The sequence below is a fragment of the Chamaea fasciata genome, unplaced genomic scaffold (assembly GCF_029207755.1).
Source record: "Chamaea fasciata isolate MVZ Bird 193981 ecotype frontalis unplaced genomic scaffold, bChaFas1.0.hap1 SCAF_11, whole genome shotgun sequence".
Taxonomy (NCBI): domain Eukaryota; kingdom Metazoa; phylum Chordata; class Aves; order Passeriformes; family Sylviidae; genus Chamaea; species Chamaea fasciata.
In genome coordinates, this window is record NW_027094096.1 from 5,652,145 (window position 1) to 5,669,281 (window position 17,137).

Here is a 17,137-nt window from a genome sequence, read left to right on the forward strand (position 1 = left end):
AGCTGAGTCCCCTCTAATAAGTTGCACTCCGCTGCTGTCAGTGTTTACCTCTTCTCGGAGCTGCCGTTCTCTTTCTTCTTCTAACTTTTGGATTTCGGCCAATGACAGTGTGGTCTGGGATTGACAAGCTCCTGAATTTGATTGCTGACCCCATGTTGAAGATGAAGGGAGCTGGGCCAAAACAGACATCAGGAATTACAAAACATTTCAGAGAATTCTGCTGGAATACAGTCAGGAAAGAAATGGTATAAACTTTAAACAAAACCCTAGAAAGTACAAAATGGTGTAATAATAAAGTACGAAAAGGTAGAAAATAAAAATGATATAATCTTTGAATTGCCCTATGATGCATCAGTCTTTGACACAGTGTATAAAGAATAGTGTAACACATCATTACATGAAAAAAAACCAACCCATTTATATTTCGAAGACTATAGGAATTCCAAGCTTTAGAAAACTTACGCTGGCCCTTGCTCATTGTGGCAAAAAAATCAACTGTACTTATGTGTGATGCATTCCCAGTGTGCCTCTACTGACAGAACATTTTCTGGCTTTAATTTGTAGCTTCTCTTCCTCTTTCTTCTCACATCAACTCTTTATCCTCTTCCCTCTCCAGACAGCTCATCTATCCCTGCTCTGCCCAAGCTACTACAGACCACCCTGAACGCAGCCGTGGCTTTACTTCCCATGCTGAGCTGAAAGGAAGTTCAACTGCAGGAACAGGTTACCTTCATTTGTGCAAGTTGCTGCTGTTGCTGCTGCTGCTGCAGCCGCCGTAAAGCCTCCTGCTGCTGCTGCCTCTGCCTCATGATCTCCTTCTGGCGCTGGAGTTCCAGCTCCTTGCGCTTCCGCTCCTCCTCCTCCAGCCGCTGCCGGGCCGCCTCCTCCTCCATGCGCAGCCGGCTCTCCTCCAGCCGCCGCTGAGCTTCCTCCTCCTCACGTGCCCATTTGGCAGCCTCCTCTTCCTTCCCAGGACACAGAAAGAAATAAAGTCTAAGGAGACTTTGCAGAATTTAAAACACTCAATTCTGTGCCACTGATGTTCTGACAGAACAGAGAGGGACCATGTTATCTGTAATCTGTGCTGTTTGGGTTGTTCACTTACCTTTACATTTCTCAGTAATAAAGTCTTATGGTCTACATTCCTTAAAAATGTTTCCCATTGCTCCTCCAAGGAACTTGGAAGAGAATGACATCTCCCTAATTCACACCAGCTAATTCTTTACTACTTTCCTTCTTGTAAATACACACCTTTCAGCCTGAGCTTCTGTCTGCTTATACTACTTACAGTACCACCACACTTTCAGTGGAATAGAACTCGGCAAAAATAACAGGAAAGAAGAGACAGGTGACAAAGATGGAGATGTTTACTGCTGTTATTCAACACTAGAGTTCCACAGAAGACGCTTCTGCTAACAAATGACAGAAATGGTGATGGGCATCTTGCAAAGGAGGACACTGAGAAGGCATTTTTAAATACTAACTGGGAATTCTGAAATGGACCTGGAAGTTAATGTGAAGCCTATCACGTTTCAATATTAGTTTGACCAAGGGGCTGTGAGAGTATCAATTAGGGGACTGGAAGCTCAAGTTCCCTGATAGGGACTTCTAATGCTAACCCCAAGGAGAAAAAAATCCTGTTAGTAAGAAAGAAAAGGGAAGAAAAGAAGTTGAAACTCTGGTAGGGGATATATACTTGGCATTGCACAGAAAGAACCCAAACTGATCATCTCAGATGACACTGAAGATAACAAAGTAAAGGCCCAGAGAGTGCTAATTCCAAACAAACTTATTCTGATACTGTACTCTGCCTCAGAAAGGAACATAAATACTGTGCTGCAAAGCCATTCTTAAGGCTGTGAAGGAAGACCACTCACTCCCACCCAAATCTCTTTACCTAAGGGTGTGCTGGATTCTGATTGTTTTGTTTGAAGACAGGATACAGGTAGACAACCTTTTTTTCACTTAACTTGACACTGTCTGCAAGCTCTGCTTTCTTTGACCAAAACTGATGGTCTCAAGCACTGGTTAAAGTTCCAAAGCCTGTTTGTTGTGGCAGCCTCCGTAATTAAACAGAAGAGGTCCCTTTTGCCATTTTTCACCTGTTTACGAATTAACTCCTCTCGCTGACGTCTTTCCTCCTCCTCTCTTCTTCTCTCCTCCAATCTCCTAAGTGCTTCCTCCTGTTGTTGCCTCTCCTCTTCCTCCCGCTGCCGCCTTAGTGCAATTTCCTGCTCTCGTTGTCGCCTCAGGGCCTCCTCCTGGAGTTGGGAACAAAATGTCAATCTATAAATACCATTTTATCAACAAACCACATCAGAACACAGATTACAGCATTGTCTGGCCAAATGAGTAGCCTCAAGAAAAGCTCCCTAGCTCCAAACTAAGCTCTACCAAAACATTGCATTAAGCATAACAAACCCATGTGTTAACAAGTATTTCTGATGCAATGTGCATCTCTTACATAAATTATTTTAATGAAAAACAGAAGACATAATTGCCTGTCTTTGGATATAAGAAGAATGGTGTTGAGAATGACAACAAAAGGTGAGACTCCTCTTTTCACTATGCAGCACCAGCAGTTGGGCATTAGATCTATAAACATTTCAATATGTGCGGGTATCATTAATTCCTTTTGTGGGGGGCTGTCAGCTGTAAGTTGGAAGCTTTTCCTACTTACAGGAGCTCCTGAATACTGACTGTTCAAGAGCACTACGAAACTCAAACCACATATCCAGACACCAGAAAGAAGCTGATGCAGCCCAGTGCACTCAAGAAGTTACTTTTACAGTCTCAAGGGTTTTGACTGGGCTTTCCCTACGCTATTTAAGTATTATGGGCAATGAGATCTCTTAAGGGTTTTGATTTTGTGCTATCTCTAAATTACTTAAATAGCTTCCAATAAATTATATTATGTTTTCCAAGTACTAAAATTATTTACTCAAAAATTAAACATTAGCACCCTTTCCTACCAACATAAACAGACATTTTTCCATTCTGCTACCTGGCTTTTTTGAGGAATAGGGGACAAGCAGCTTCCTGCATATTCTTAAATGGGATCCCACGTGGGGACCTTTTCCACCTGTTCTGACTTTCCCTTGCATAAAAAAGCCTTAGGTTTTGCAGCACCTTTTCTGACCTCCGATGTCCAGCAACTGAGTTAAAGCTACCCTACTTTTCACCCCTTCTGTGGTCTGACTTACCCTATCAGCTCAACCTGAAGATCTCACCTCTTGGACCAGAATCCTTTCAAGCTTTTATAATTTTGTATTTTCCTTTAAAAACGACCACTACTGCAATCACTCCCCTGCAAGTTTTATGTAAGCAATACATTATTCATAGGATGATCGGGGATTAATTGTGCAGAATATGGATGTAAACTCTGGTAAATCAAGGAAGTTAATTGTGAAAACTATGACCCTTTTATTCAATCTGACACCAAAGCTTCATATACACACAGCACAGATAAACTACACTACAGTTCCCTGAACAACTGCCCTGGTTTTTCTCTGACAATGAATTTCAGATGCCTGCAACAAAACTGTCAGTAGAAAGAACATCTTTTATAAGCAATTCCATGGCACTGAACAGCTGCTGGCTGCAAGCCAACAATTCATTCATATTCCTGAATATTATTTAAGTGGTTTGGTGTTAAATATAAGTGCAGTAAGTGGGTTTTTCCACTAGTTGGACATGGAACAATAGCCTGAGATTCATTTTCTCATTAATCAAATCAGCTTCAAGCGCAACACACACCACCTGAACCATTTTTGAAATTTGTGCCTTTAACTGTATTAACTGGAAACATGCAGTCAAATCACAGTAATCAAATGTCCCCAGAACACGTGCTGAAAAATTTCTGCTTGCTGTATCTTTCACTGAAAAGGCTGCTGAGTAGGCTGGAGGTGCCAGTCTTTTTGTTTTGCCTGGAGACCACAGAGTAGGATCTCAGCTCAGGAGTCCTCAGTGCCAGCCAGGCTGGGGGCTCTCCCTGACACAGCACGTAGTACCTGGGAGAGATGAGCAAAGTCACCGAGTCCTCCTGTGGGACAGCACTTGAGTGACACCTCTGCCCTACTTTCCCCTTGGGAAATGAGGCTACAATTTAAGAAAGCTGTATGGATTTCCTTCTTGCTCAGGCATGTCAGGAGAAACACTGTTGAATGACATCAGTAAAATATTTCTCTCTCCTACAGAACTAAAGATGAACAGTGTTTTACTGACACAAGGAAAAAAAACTTGTAAGATGTGAAAAGCTGGGAAACAGCCTTTTTTCTGACTCTTCACAGCTATAAAAATGTTGTCTTAATATTTACTTCTGTATCTTATTATTTGATGTTTTTGTTTGAGCATGTGACCAAAACCATTCAAAGCTCTCCAGCTTTCTGCCACTGACTGGTATGGGAAACAATCAATCCTTTGGCTCTTAGTGCTCCCATGTTCATAGATTCCTGCTCCAAAACATTCCCAGTGTTCTTTAGCATCTTTCTTAGCAATTGTTTTCAAACATATACATCTTGCTGTACAGACAGCTTATTTCACACCTTTTAAAATATCTGTAATATTACCAAAAAAAAAAAAAAACCAAAAAAAAAAAAAAAAAAAAAAAAACAAAAAAAAAAAAAAAAAAAACCAAAAAAAAAAAACCAAAAAAAAACAAAAAAACAACTTAAGCAGCAATCCCCAGTTCAATAGACTCTGGATTTTTAAATAAAAGAGAATTTTTTGCAGTTGGTGACACCTGCAATTCTGCTTGTCTATGTTAACAGGGCTCACAAATCTTATCACTCTCCTCTTTGAAAGAGGTATTTTAAAGGGAGAACTAAAGACATAATTCATAGAAAACAATTATCAGCTGGTTATTAAACCTCAAATTTTGTTCCTGAAAGCAATCAATTATTACAAAATAGAAGACAGCAGACCAGAGACAAAAACAAAATACAGGAGCTACACAAGCTGGGCATTACTGTTTGCAATTCTACAGTGCAAAGTAATTGATGAAAACTGTGAACAGAACTGAATTCAACATTTGGTATGACATTTCATCCTACAGAATTGAATTTCTATTAGTTATTTTTTTTTTATTTAGAATTCACCATCAACAGCATATTTACTAACCTTATATACTAGTCTTTTATGCAGTATTACATCAAAAGCCTTCCTGAAGTCCAGGCAGATTAAGTCTACTGCTTCACCCCTCTCAGCTCTCACTGTCATCTCCTCAAAAGAAGTTAATCAAATTTGTTAAGCATCATCTCCTCTGCATAAATCCATGCTAATAAATCAGTTCATCCCTGATTCTACAATGCCTTTTAGTACAGAAGTCAGATTCAAATATTGACCAGTTTCTTTTTTTTAATACAGAATACAATGTTATTTTCTCTTTCCAGAGCAGTGCTTAAACTCTTTGTTACCTTTTCAAGACATGACTGCTCAGAATTAAGCATTGTGGCAATTATTGCATTGGTAATGAACTAAGATACTTGCTGTTACTGCTTTTCAACCCCGTTCTCCTTCCTTCATGTAATTAGTTATCTCCCATGGCATCTCAGAACAGGAGAGTCAGACTGTTTACTGTACAAATCCAAAGTGGACAAAAAAACTTTGGAATTTAGCAGACATTGTTATACACAGAGGCAAAACTGTTAAGAGTTAAATGAAACAACCCAAGTCTACTTGAAGCCAGCACAGATGACACAAATTGAGTTACCAGCTGAAAAATGCATTCTTGTTATTGAACCAGATCTAAAGCAACCTATCCCAAAAGTTAAACTTTTGAGTATATTATTGCTTCAGTGTTAGTTTGACCCCAAGTGGAGGATGCTTTTCTGTACAGCATAGCGACTTCCTGCACACAAAGTAGATGCACTAAAGCAAGGAGCCATTTATTTGCAACTTGATTCCAAAAGACACCATGAAATTATCTACATATGGTACTGTACCAATTAAAATAGACCTTCTGTGGCAAAACCTAAACCCTGAGTGAACAGAGATCTACAACGAACTTCCAAACAAAACCAGAGATTCTAGAGGCTTCCTCAGACGTGTCTGATCCTTAAAGCAGGAGCACCCTTTACAACTGTCTACCCAAGTTCATAAGAAATACTATAAATGACCGAATTATTTAGTACTTTTGCCTATTATTCGTGTGGTACTTTTCAGGACATTTACTGACTAACTCCTTCCTGAATAAGCTCAGCCTTGTGTTTGCCTTTATCCTTCACATGGGAAGTGAAAACTTTAACTTTCACTATCTTTCCCTCCTGCAACACTTAAGGAACAACTACATTTTCTTCCATACACAATTCAGAAGTAAATGCTAAAAATTCCAAACTAATAATGTCTCCATTTTGTATTCTTAGACAATTAAGAACGTACTACAACTCCTACATTCATTCTCCTGCTGCAACACTGACCACATAATTCTTTTTAAGAAATATGCTTGATCGATCTACATCCCTTCCTTTTCCAAGTATCAACTAAAGAAAAAAAGCTGATAGACTATTACCCAGATAATTTATTAAAAAAAATTATTAAGTTTAAAAAAAAAAAAACGGGGAAAATAAGTTGAATGTCACATCACTTTTTGTCCACTGCCCTCTGCCTCTTATTTATTTGAAACAGCTGCTCAAGCTCCATCTACTCCAGAACATATCCTTGACTGCATAAATGGGAAATAAAGATCAAAACACGCAGTAACTGGGCAACTAACTAAAGTCTAACATTGACATTAAAAAGTTGAGAGGGAATATTCCACATGGAATAAAGGCCCTGTGCTCACAAACAGGAACCTATCTTAAAAGTGAAGCATCAAAGCCCATTTCTCAGATTGCAGTTTGGGCTCTTAAAAAAATCAAGAACAGAAGAATCATAATTTAATATACTCACATGAAAAATATTAAAACTGTCTTCATACACACCTACCAAAGATTACTTAGACCCCACAGGATTCTTAAAGTGAGTTTTATAAAATAGTAAAATTAATTAGAGATTAACTACATTGGGGAAACTCACTTGCTTCCTGCGGGCCAGTTCTTCTTCTTCCCGTCGTTTCCTCTCATCTTCCTGCTGCCTCCTAAGTAGCTCTTCTTGTTGCCTCCGAAGCTCCTCCTGCCTTTTCCTCTCCTCTTCCTCTCGTTTGGCCCTCATTTCCACTTCTCTCCTCTCTTGCTCTAGCTACAATTCACATAAAACTATACTCAGATGCAGGTAACGTATTCCTACACCATTTCTTAGGGCAACTCTGCTGATATTATAGTAACAGCTTAACAGATGAAGCCTCTGACAGATGCTCTCCCTTAATTGCAATTTTACCTACCAGCTGGCTGCCTACTGAGGTCAGATTCCTGAAACAGTCTAGAACAATTTTGGACAATTTCTGTTTGTAACAAACACTGGTTCTCTAGTCAGTCTTTCTACATCAGCTCCTCAAAATACCCTCTGACTTTGGAAGCGAGCAGTGAGTTGCTTTGCAGTCATCATAAAATAGTAATTTTCAGGAAATGTACAAAGTCATACAGGTTCAAACTCACAAAAATAATTTAACACTAGAGTACATGTAGAATAACCCTGGCAAATAGGACTCTTATGATTCCCCAAACCAATTCTGGTGAAAAATCACAAGGATTAAGAGTACAACTACCTGGTCTCAACTCAGGGTTTGGCCTGACAGCTCATGATGATCTCAGTTTAAAACAGAGGTGGCTACACAAATGTAGAACACAACAACTATGTTTCAGAGGTCAGTAATACCTCCACAGCGATGATTTCCAAACAGCTTTCCACAAGGATTTCATAACTTGTTTTTATAACCCTTATTCTCTTTATGGTGTTTTCCATGAAAATCTAGTGAAAATCATCCATTGAAGAGCTCAGTCTTCCATTGGCCCAAGAACCACAATTATACTGCAGAAGGGCAATCCCAACTTCTTACAATACAAAAACAGTTTCTGACCTTTGCAGCCTTGGCCTTCTCGAGCTGCTGAAGTTGTTCTAGAGCTGGTCCCTGAGCTGCAGTATCAATGGGTAGATCCCAGACACTGCTTCCTTCCCAGACTAGACAGTGAAGAAAACAAACATTGACAAGCAAAAATAAGCACATGAACAAAACATAACTGAAAGGGGAGAATCTTATGTATGCTGTTACTATGTTTTAGGAACTAGAATCATGTTAACAGTTTCGCCTTAGTCAGTAGAGGGCCACCTTATCTTCCTGGAGAACCAGGCCTGTCCGTAACTGAAGGAAGGCTGGGTTTCCTGTGAAACTTCACAGAAGAACCAGCTATTCCAGCTCCTCCCATCACAGCAGAATGTCCTTAAATAGAACAATCCCTTCAGATCTACACTTTCCATAACCATTGGAAAAATTACCATATTCTTCACTGCTCTCAAACGGAACTTCTATCTACTTCAAGGCAAAGTAGGCTGCTCCAGTTAAACATCATGATGCACAAATGATATCCCTTTGTGTCAAAAAGTAAGGGATCATCTCAAAGATGCTGATTCTTAACGCATGGACTTTTCCCAAGAGACCTGAGCCAGGCTAAGTACCGTACCTGTGGGCTGTGAAGCCGACTGAAGTTCCCATATTGAGCCAGTGTCCGGCACTGACACAGACCTTGTAACAGGTGGCATCATGTTCTGTTCAGATATTCTGTAATACCAACAGGAAGAGTCAACACGCCACTTCCAGGGAGAGGAGTGCTCTGAACACGCATGAGATTCAGTAACTTGTAACATACTGCTTTCCTTCCACACCTCTATTTAAAACAAAAATACGATGCGGACAACAGTAGTTGCTTGCAGAGCTCTTGCTGATCTCACCCCTGCTGCTAAGTCAAGGGCTAAGCTACAGTTTTGCATTTGTTGCTTAGAGGCCAGTTTGAGAAACAAGCACCCAGTACTGCAGAACTGGCAGAGCTCCTCGGTGACCAGCACAACATATCTGTCAGACAGGTACAATTTCAACTCCTCATTTCCGTAAACCTCTGAGGCAAAGGTTACATATATAAAGAAGCACTCCATACCCTGAAACTGCTTGCTATTATTCTGGAACAAACTCATATTCTTATTACCATCTTTAACATACACAATCCTAAAATATGAGGAAACTTAACTAGGACAGAAGCTGACAAGATGTAATTATTGCTACATAGAGAGTACAGGAAGAACAGAATTGAGTTCAAGTCTGGGCTAGCTCACCTCATCTTCAGGGCCTGGAACTGCTGAAGGAGAATAGCGAGCTGCTGCTGCTGCTGGGATGAGAGGGCTGCCTTCTGCTGCTGAGCCAGCATCTGTGCGTATTGTTGTCTTCAAAAGAGAAGCAGACAAATGGTATTTGTTCACTTATGCCCAAGCTGCAGACAGATTCATGCTCTGGGACTAATGCCCACTGATCTATACAATGTACATGCTAAATACAACAGGAAACCACAGAACAGGAGCTTGGCAAGAATCAAAATACAAGAATACAGTCAGTTGGCTCACAGGAGCAGAACCAGACTTCTCTTTACTCTCAGCTATGTCACCTGGCTATTACTGCCCCATGTTTCTCTTGTAAGCTGTGCAATATTACTTCCTTTTTTGTCTAAGTTCCATAACGCTTGCTCAAATTAATCTGGCTTTGATCACTGCCCACCTACAATCAGTCTCTTCCCCAGTATGTCAAGGCATTGCCTAGTACAGGAGTAGGCTCTTGCCTCATTCAATCATAAGCTGGCAATCAGAATTGAAAAACTATAATCATGACACACGCTTTCAGGATCCCCTGAGAAAGCAGTCTGACTGCGTTCTTTCCTTCAAGTTGCTGCAAAACTAAAGCTGACAGGAACTGGCCATAACTGAACAACTGAAAGCTTTGGCAAAATGGATGACAAACTGCTTTGCCCAGCAGGATCTTCCATGGATCTTCAAAGAGCCGAGTAAGCAGACCAAAGGTAAGTTCCACCTTCTCCATCTCCAGTACCAAAGATGTGTGGCCTTCTCCTGACATCAAAACATCTGAAAGCCATTACTAGGACACGTGGGATTCAGTCTGACCATAACAGCTACGTGTAACGCAAGGCTCACCAAACCAGCTATGTGTGACACTGGAAAAGACTCTGAAACGTGAGCCAGGGGCAGGCACACTGCCCTAATCCTGTAGACTATCAACATCTCCGGTGTTTGTGGAAGCAGCTATTGCTGGTGGAGGTGAAGCACTCCCAACCCCATTGCCCAAGGAAACAATGACAGGCAGCTGAACCCAGATGACTAAAAACACAGAGCACAACACAGCCACTGGAAGATCTCTGGGACAGGAAGTCTTACTGTATTAAAAGATGCTGATACTGCAGGTGCTGCATTTGGATCAGAGCCAACTCTTGTTGTCTAGTCAGTCGCTCTTGGTCCAGCTCGCCCTGTGTTTAGGGAGAAAACATTCTTTTTCAGTAACATGTATAGTAAGAGCCGCAGATTGCAAACGCAAGCAACGGAAAAGTTGTATTTTGACCAGAAAAAAAAAACGAAAATAGAAAAAAAACAAGATCAAGATTTAGAAAGCCTGTGAAATACACAGCACCCTGACATATGACAGGACTCATCCTCCCAGCCACACCAAGCATTTTTAAAATACATGTCTTTTCTACTCTTGCAAAAGACATTTAACACCAAGTTCAACTTTGGTGCTTGGAACACCTGCAATTCCAAGACAGAGTAGATGAGATCTAAATAATTCAATTCCCACTCGTTAGAAGACTATTTCAATACTGTAACTGTCACATAATTACCAAATGTGGAAGCGGCGCTGGGCCTGGAGTGAAGGGAACCCTGCCCCACATTTTCATGATGTCTCCAAGTGGCTGGAAAGTCTCGTCACAGGCTCTCTTCACCAACAGTGACATCGTGAAGTATCCAGCCTGGAACCACTCTGCCATCTCCTGATTACTGAACGGACCTGAAATCACGTGAACCAACACACGTTGTGGGGAAGGGGAAGCAAGGCCAGGCTCAGTATGTTGGAAACAAGGAGCTGGCTAAGGTCACACAGTGCCCAGCACCAGTTCCTGTCTGCCTCACCCACTCATGGGGACAGTTCTCATCCAAGGCTGGAGTGTCCATGCACATCTCCACAGGGGCTACAGCACTGCCCTACAGTCTCAGCAAAAGTGCATGGGCTGCACTTTTGGAGGGAGACAGGACAGCTCTGGGGTGAAAGCCAAGCAGCCACAGTAGTGTGGAGCTCAGTCCAGCTCATCCTCCTGCTGTCCTCCAACAGCCCTCACTGCTTCAGGCTCACAGCAGCTGCAGCTTCCACTCTGGAGCTCAGCAGCACCTGCTGGCTGACAGTGCTCAAACCACAAGTGCTGCCTTCCCAACTGCACTGCACAGATAATTGAACCATCTTCGCCTGCTTCAACTCTTGCCTTCAAACCAGAGGAACTCTCATGTTTTACACAAGTGCTGCTTCTGGAACTTAGCAGATAAACAGACCTCTAGTGAACAACTACATTTTTTTAAGACAATGAGGATCCAGTTTCTTTCCTTTGTAAAAGTCTACATTTTTTCTTCTCTTCCTCTTTTTTCTGAGAAAGATTTCAGTCATTCCTTTCAAAGGAGGGCTCCTACATTAATCTTACATATTCAGATACATACAAAACCAGTATAAAAGTAATACTTAACCAAGTAAGAACCACATAAATACGCTTCACAAAACAGCTTCTGAAAAGCAGGAACATTCAGTTACCCTTGCCTTCTCTGTAGGGAGTATGTCTAGAAAGCAATTCCTCCTAGAGAATATGAAACCACAAGAGGCTATCCCAAGAAAAAGAAAATTATGTGGAAGTGTTCACTTCTTAATGTCACCTTCAAGTACTTGATCCAACAACAGAAATTTTTAGATTGTCACCCAGCAATAAACACTGAGCAGTGACTGACATACACTGAGCAAATAAAAGCACTCTATGGTTAACATTCTTTAAACCTAAGGGGATGAGAAGAAAACCCTAAAGATGTGCAATACCTGCAGACAAGAGATTGACAGAGATCCCAAAAACAACACCCCCACCAGTCCTATCTGGAGTTCACAGCTGAGAAGTGATTCACACAACACAGTGTGAAGTGCAGCAAGGAAGGAATTCACTGTTTAACTGCACTTTTGGGAAGCAGATAAGCAGCTGCTAAAACAGAGCCCTGGGACCTCCAAAGGAAAAGTACCTTCTGAAAGCAAAGATGCAAGTGTCTATATGAAAGACTTGCTCCAAATTTCATTAAAAAAAACTTCTTAAGCAAAAATTGAAAGCAGGGAGCAATTCCTATCCATTATATGGGCTAACATTGCACTGGCTGCAAATGCAATTTAAATTGAGATTCTGCATAAGCACTGGCTGGTGAAAAGTAGATTTCTCTTTGCCCTCAACTCTAAACAAACCACCCTCCCTGACTATTCCACGTCTTCAGGCTGAGTCTAGAAAACTGATTTCAAGGTTTCTTGGGGATTCTTTACAACAAGCTACTTGAGTGGTCACATTCCTCATCCGTTTACACTGTTATCTCAAAATCTGAGTAACTACTGGCATGTGAAACAGGTTTTAGTCTAACCTTATTTACAGAAACATGAAATGATGGCAAATCTTAGCCTTGATAAAGCAGTTCTGGACGTTTGGCCTGCTGAGCTCATGGGGGCAGTGATGGGTTGAAGAGATTTTCAAAACCTAATTCTAGAATGGTAAATTTCCTGTGCTGCTTTTGTAAAAAGCACCAGCATCTGCTGATGGCAATTCTGTGAAGAACTCTTTAATAATTCTGTGAAACAAAAGAGGAAGTGTAAATGGCACAGACCTACCCTGAATTTCTCCTTGTGGATCTTTGTAGTACCACTTCTGCATGGCTTCATGGAATAGGGGCACAGAGGAACCCTTTGCTCTGTGCTCTTGGATTTTTGCTGCTAGTCGTTCATCATCAAGGGCACTGTCCTGCAGATATGCCACCATTTTTTCTGCTTGCTGCAGGAGACATCAAAATCAGCAAGAAATATGAGAGTTAGATGGGGGCTTACAGATTTGAAAATGAGTGTACCAAACACCTTGTGCTACCCAGAGCTCCAGAGTGTGCGAGGCATGACAGGCAGCTCCAGGACAGGAGTGACTGCTACACAAACCTGGAGCTCTGTCTTGTCAGGCAGACTCCTGAACAAGCACAGTTCACTTGCTTATGAAAAGCTTTAGAGCAACTTGCCAAGGAGATCCCATGCAGTACCACAGTGAAAAATAAAACAGGCATGGGAGCATGAGCACAAAGGCGGCTCTACATCCCAGTAGTCACTACAGTTTCATCAACACAGCGTTGTGATTCACTTACGGGATTTTTGTTTAGGTTTTTGTTTGTTTAATGGTTTGTTTGGGGGTTTTAACAGACATACATAATTTCTCAAGACAAATTATAATGCTACTTGACAGTGGTCATAAGCATTATGGTCTCCAGTTCTTTAACACAGGGTATAGCACCCTGATCCAGAAAAATACAAAAACTTGAATTATTTGCCAAAAAAAACAACAACAACAAAAAAAACCAAAACAAAACAAACCAAAAAACCCACAAAAAAACCATAAAAAACCCCACCCCCCCAAAAAAAAAACACCACAAAAAAGATACCCCAACAAAAATGGAGAGAAGCAGCTTTCAGTATACATTGTGAAGTGTAAAGTTTCAGCTGCATTTCTGATTTTATGGGCTTCAAATGTTTTTTGCATTCCACATTCCTTCATTCTCACAATTGTCAACAAGAAAGGAATTGGAGGAATTTTACCTGCTCTAGGTGTTTGAGGCCCTCTTCATCATCTGGGTCAGTGGGAATGTTGCCCATGCCTGGAGCAGCTGTGACAGGTGTTTGAACTGGCCGCAGAGCAGGATTTGAATTGGAAACAGGAGGAGGATGATGAGCAGAAGCAGCTGTGTCTGCAGAAATCTGTGGCAAAGGTTGAGCAAGAGAAGCCAAATCTAAAGAAAAATGTTAAAGTTAGTTCATTATCTTTAACATAAATGACAATTACTTTTAAAAACTTAATGCAGAGACTAGTCAACGGCTCAAATTTAGCAGCAAAGCATAAGTAGTTTCAGATCTTCCTGAATGTACTGCTTACAGCACAGGCACCCAGTCTAACTTCAAGGAACAAACAGTTTAGTTCTATCAGTGCAGAACTCAGCACATCTGAGCATATCCCATTTCCTGGCCATACACAGTTGTCCAGACTATCCTGCTGTAACACACTGAGGCACATCCACAACTAGCTTGCGTCTCTCTGGACCACACTTCAGTGTGAAGTAACCAGTGCACTGCAAGCATTTGAGATGGCATATCCAACAAATCCTGTACTTATAGACAAGTCAGTGAATTCTGGCTTTTCATCACCATAATCCAGTCCTTGCCTCTTTTAAGGGGCTCACAGTGAGTAATGGAAACTTACTAAATTTATCTGTCAGGTTTATTACCTTCCCCTCTGTTGGACATTTTGGCTGACAGTGTATTCTCCACTCGATTCTCTTTATCTTCTGTTTTTTCTGTTCTTTCTGGCACAGGTTCTTCCTTCCTTTCAAAAAGGTTTGTCTGCAGCGGGTCTGGAGGCTGAGATTTCGGAGGGGTGTCTGATCTGGCAGCAGGAGATGACGCCTGAGCTGCTTCTTCCACTGCTTCTGTAACAGTGCACAGTTCTAAGTAACCACTTGAATTAACAGAAATTCTACAATCACTGTTGCAGAAGTCTCCCTTACCTGCCACTACTCTTTCTGTTTTCTCCCCCTCTTTCTTGGTCTTTTCATGATCTTTGGCTTCTTCATTGTGGCTCCCTTCAGAATCAGACCTTTCCTCCCCTTCCTCCACAGGCCGGAAGTCCATCTCCTGTTCCTCAGGTATTGGCTCCTTCTGCACCTTCTGCAAAGTCAACGCAACCATAACCCACATGACATCACAGAACGTTCACGCCAAGTGACCCCAGGGCCCAAGGCAGCTTTTCACCTTTAAAGAGAGAAACGCTCCAGAGGAGTCAAACGTGCCCATTTCTTCCTCTGCATCCTCCAAGCACCACTCGGGGAGACTGTCCCTGTCGTCGTCCATGCTGCCGCTGCCGCAGCGCACGCGCCGATAGCCCCGCTCGTCGTCTCGGTCCCGGAAATCAAACTCGAATCTCCGCCGTCGTTCCATGTGCTCCCGCCAGCCTGCGGAATGAGGGCCGTCTAAGGCGGGGAAAGGAGCTTTACCACACAGTCCTGGGGCAGTGCTCGTGCACTGGGGGGGGAGGGAGGGACACTGACAGCAATTCAGAAAGCCCCTACATGGTACAGCCCACCTACGAACAGGCAACTTCAAGGGTAAGGCAGAGAAAAGGAGCATCTTGCCAATAAGCAGAAGACCTTCAAATACTGTCTGCTGCATATCCTTAAATTATAAACTGAGGAATAAGCATTATAAACTACGTAAGGCTAAAAAAGCTCGGCAACAAAATCTAAAACAGGCACCAAAAATAAGATGAGCAACACTAGCTGCCAATTGAATTTACCGGCCATCATGGATTTAAGTCTTTTTTGACACCCTCACATGTGTAACACTGTATTTTCCTTCAGGGACTCTGCAGAAGTCACGTCCTAAACAAAATACCCATGTTTTTGTCTCTTGCCCTCAGATATGCTTTTGTGCATATACATGAAAAATGGAGAGACAACTATTCAAATACCTTTGAAAGGACTTGTCAACCGCTTGAATGGTTTTTTTTTAGCCATGGAATACCAAAACTTGGAAAGACAAAAACCAGGAGAACTTTCCCAATTCATGTATAAACTTCATATTCAGAAGACAACTTCACTCAGCCAAGCTTCAAACCCTCTGAGTGCAATAATGCTAATGCTAATAATAATAATAATTTAAGCTGCAAAGAACTGGCTGCTAAGGAAAACAAATTGGGAGTGAAAGGACTGTAGACAGCTTTCCATGCAATACAAGCCATCTTTATCACAAAGGGGCAAAGCAAAAATGAAGGCACCTTAGTGTTTTTCATGGTGGCTGTTCTTTACTGAATTAAAAAAAAAAAAGTGAATTCTTTTTTTTTTTTTCTCCAAGAATGTGTGCACCAGAATCAGTGCAACCTCATAGTATCAAATGTCTACCAAGAGAAAAAAAAAAAAAGTCACAGTAAAGGGTAGAAACGTAGTCCTGTTTCATGACTGATGAATGTTTCCACACTAACCTTAATACCCTAACTATTAATATTAGCCATGCAAAAATCCACCTTTGTCTCACAAATACAGGAAATGTGAAACAAACTCCTTCCAGAAACATTATGAACTTCAATTTTAAATTTTACTAAGGAAACACAAATGTTAGACTTTAACAAGGCCTTCACTATTCCATACATGCTTATTTGCAAATAATTCCACTGGATAACTTAACCTATGCTTCTAGCTATGCCCCATAAAGAAAGTACTATTAAGCCATCAAATCAATGTTCTGAGGCAACCTTTTTAATGTTATTAAGGAAAGAGATCTAAATCTGAGAGGTTGTTGACAACCAGACAGCATTTCTGCTTGAGTCCCTGGACAGACAGCTCCTCATTACAAGCAGCAATGTCCACAGCAGGGCTCCCAGCAGGGGGACAGACAGACCTATGGCCTCAACCTGGCAATGCCATAGTGTATGGATTAACAGCCCTGCCTGTTTGCTACCGTAGCACTCACAAAGGCCTGAGCATCTCTTCTTCAGCTCTCTTTTGCATGGAATAGGAAAACTGAGAATTAAGAATTTCCTACACAGCCATAAATGGGCTATCTAGAGACCCTGCATTGAGAGGAGCCTCTATTTTTCCACTGTTCACATGCCAATACCAGGAGAGCAGCCCTTCATAGTGAGACCTAGAAACGTGGTTTTTGAAGGTGAATTCTGAGCACTTTGTAAAGCCCAGGTATCTGCAAAGTTCCAATGAAGAACTACTGAGTCTGCCTGCAGAGATTTTAGTCACACCACCTTTTACAGCCCCAGTATTGTCAGAGCTACCTGGAGAGGCAAAAAGACTTAGGTGTAGCAGACTCATGCCCTTGTTTCTTAGTAACAAAAAGTGTTTGTAAGAGCCCAGTTAGAATACTGACCATAATTCAGGTCTGAAGTATCAGGTT

At 41.5% G+C, this 17,137-nt stretch overlaps 1 protein-coding gene across 9 annotated transcripts in view; it reads right to left on the reverse strand.

The window, feature by feature from the left end:
- Positions 1-17,137, reverse strand: part of GIGYF2 (GRB10 interacting GYF protein 2) — a 74,518-nt gene that overhangs the window by 6,483 nt on the left and 50,898 nt on the right. For 3 of the 9 annotated variants that reach the window (XM_066194124.1, XM_066194116.1, XM_066194117.1), the window contains 15 exons: positions 14,990-15,207; positions 14,746-14,905; positions 14,467-14,667; positions 13,784-13,974; positions 12,821-12,980; positions 10,767-10,933; positions 10,309-10,397; positions 9,202-9,309; positions 8,556-8,653; positions 7,955-8,055; positions 7,015-7,176; positions 5,119-5,220; positions 2,103-2,261; positions 729-965; positions 49-171 (listed from right to left, as the gene is read on the reverse strand). In XM_066194124.1, coding sequence (XP_066050221.1) covers positions 49-171; positions 729-965; positions 2,103-2,261; positions 5,119-5,220; positions 7,015-7,176; positions 7,955-8,055; positions 8,556-8,653; positions 9,202-9,309; positions 10,309-10,397; positions 10,767-10,933; positions 12,821-12,980; positions 13,784-13,974; positions 14,467-14,667; positions 14,746-14,905; positions 14,990-15,207 — 2,276 coding nt within the window. The remainder of the gene's footprint in view (positions 1-48; positions 172-728; positions 966-2,102; positions 2,262-5,118; positions 5,221-7,014; positions 7,177-7,954; positions 8,056-8,555; positions 8,654-9,201; positions 9,310-10,308; positions 10,398-10,766; positions 10,934-12,820; positions 12,981-13,783; positions 13,975-14,466; positions 14,668-14,745; positions 14,906-14,989; positions 15,208-17,137) is intronic. The other 6 variants (XM_066194120.1, XM_066194119.1, XM_066194118.1 and 3 more) reach the window with 6 other exon arrangements.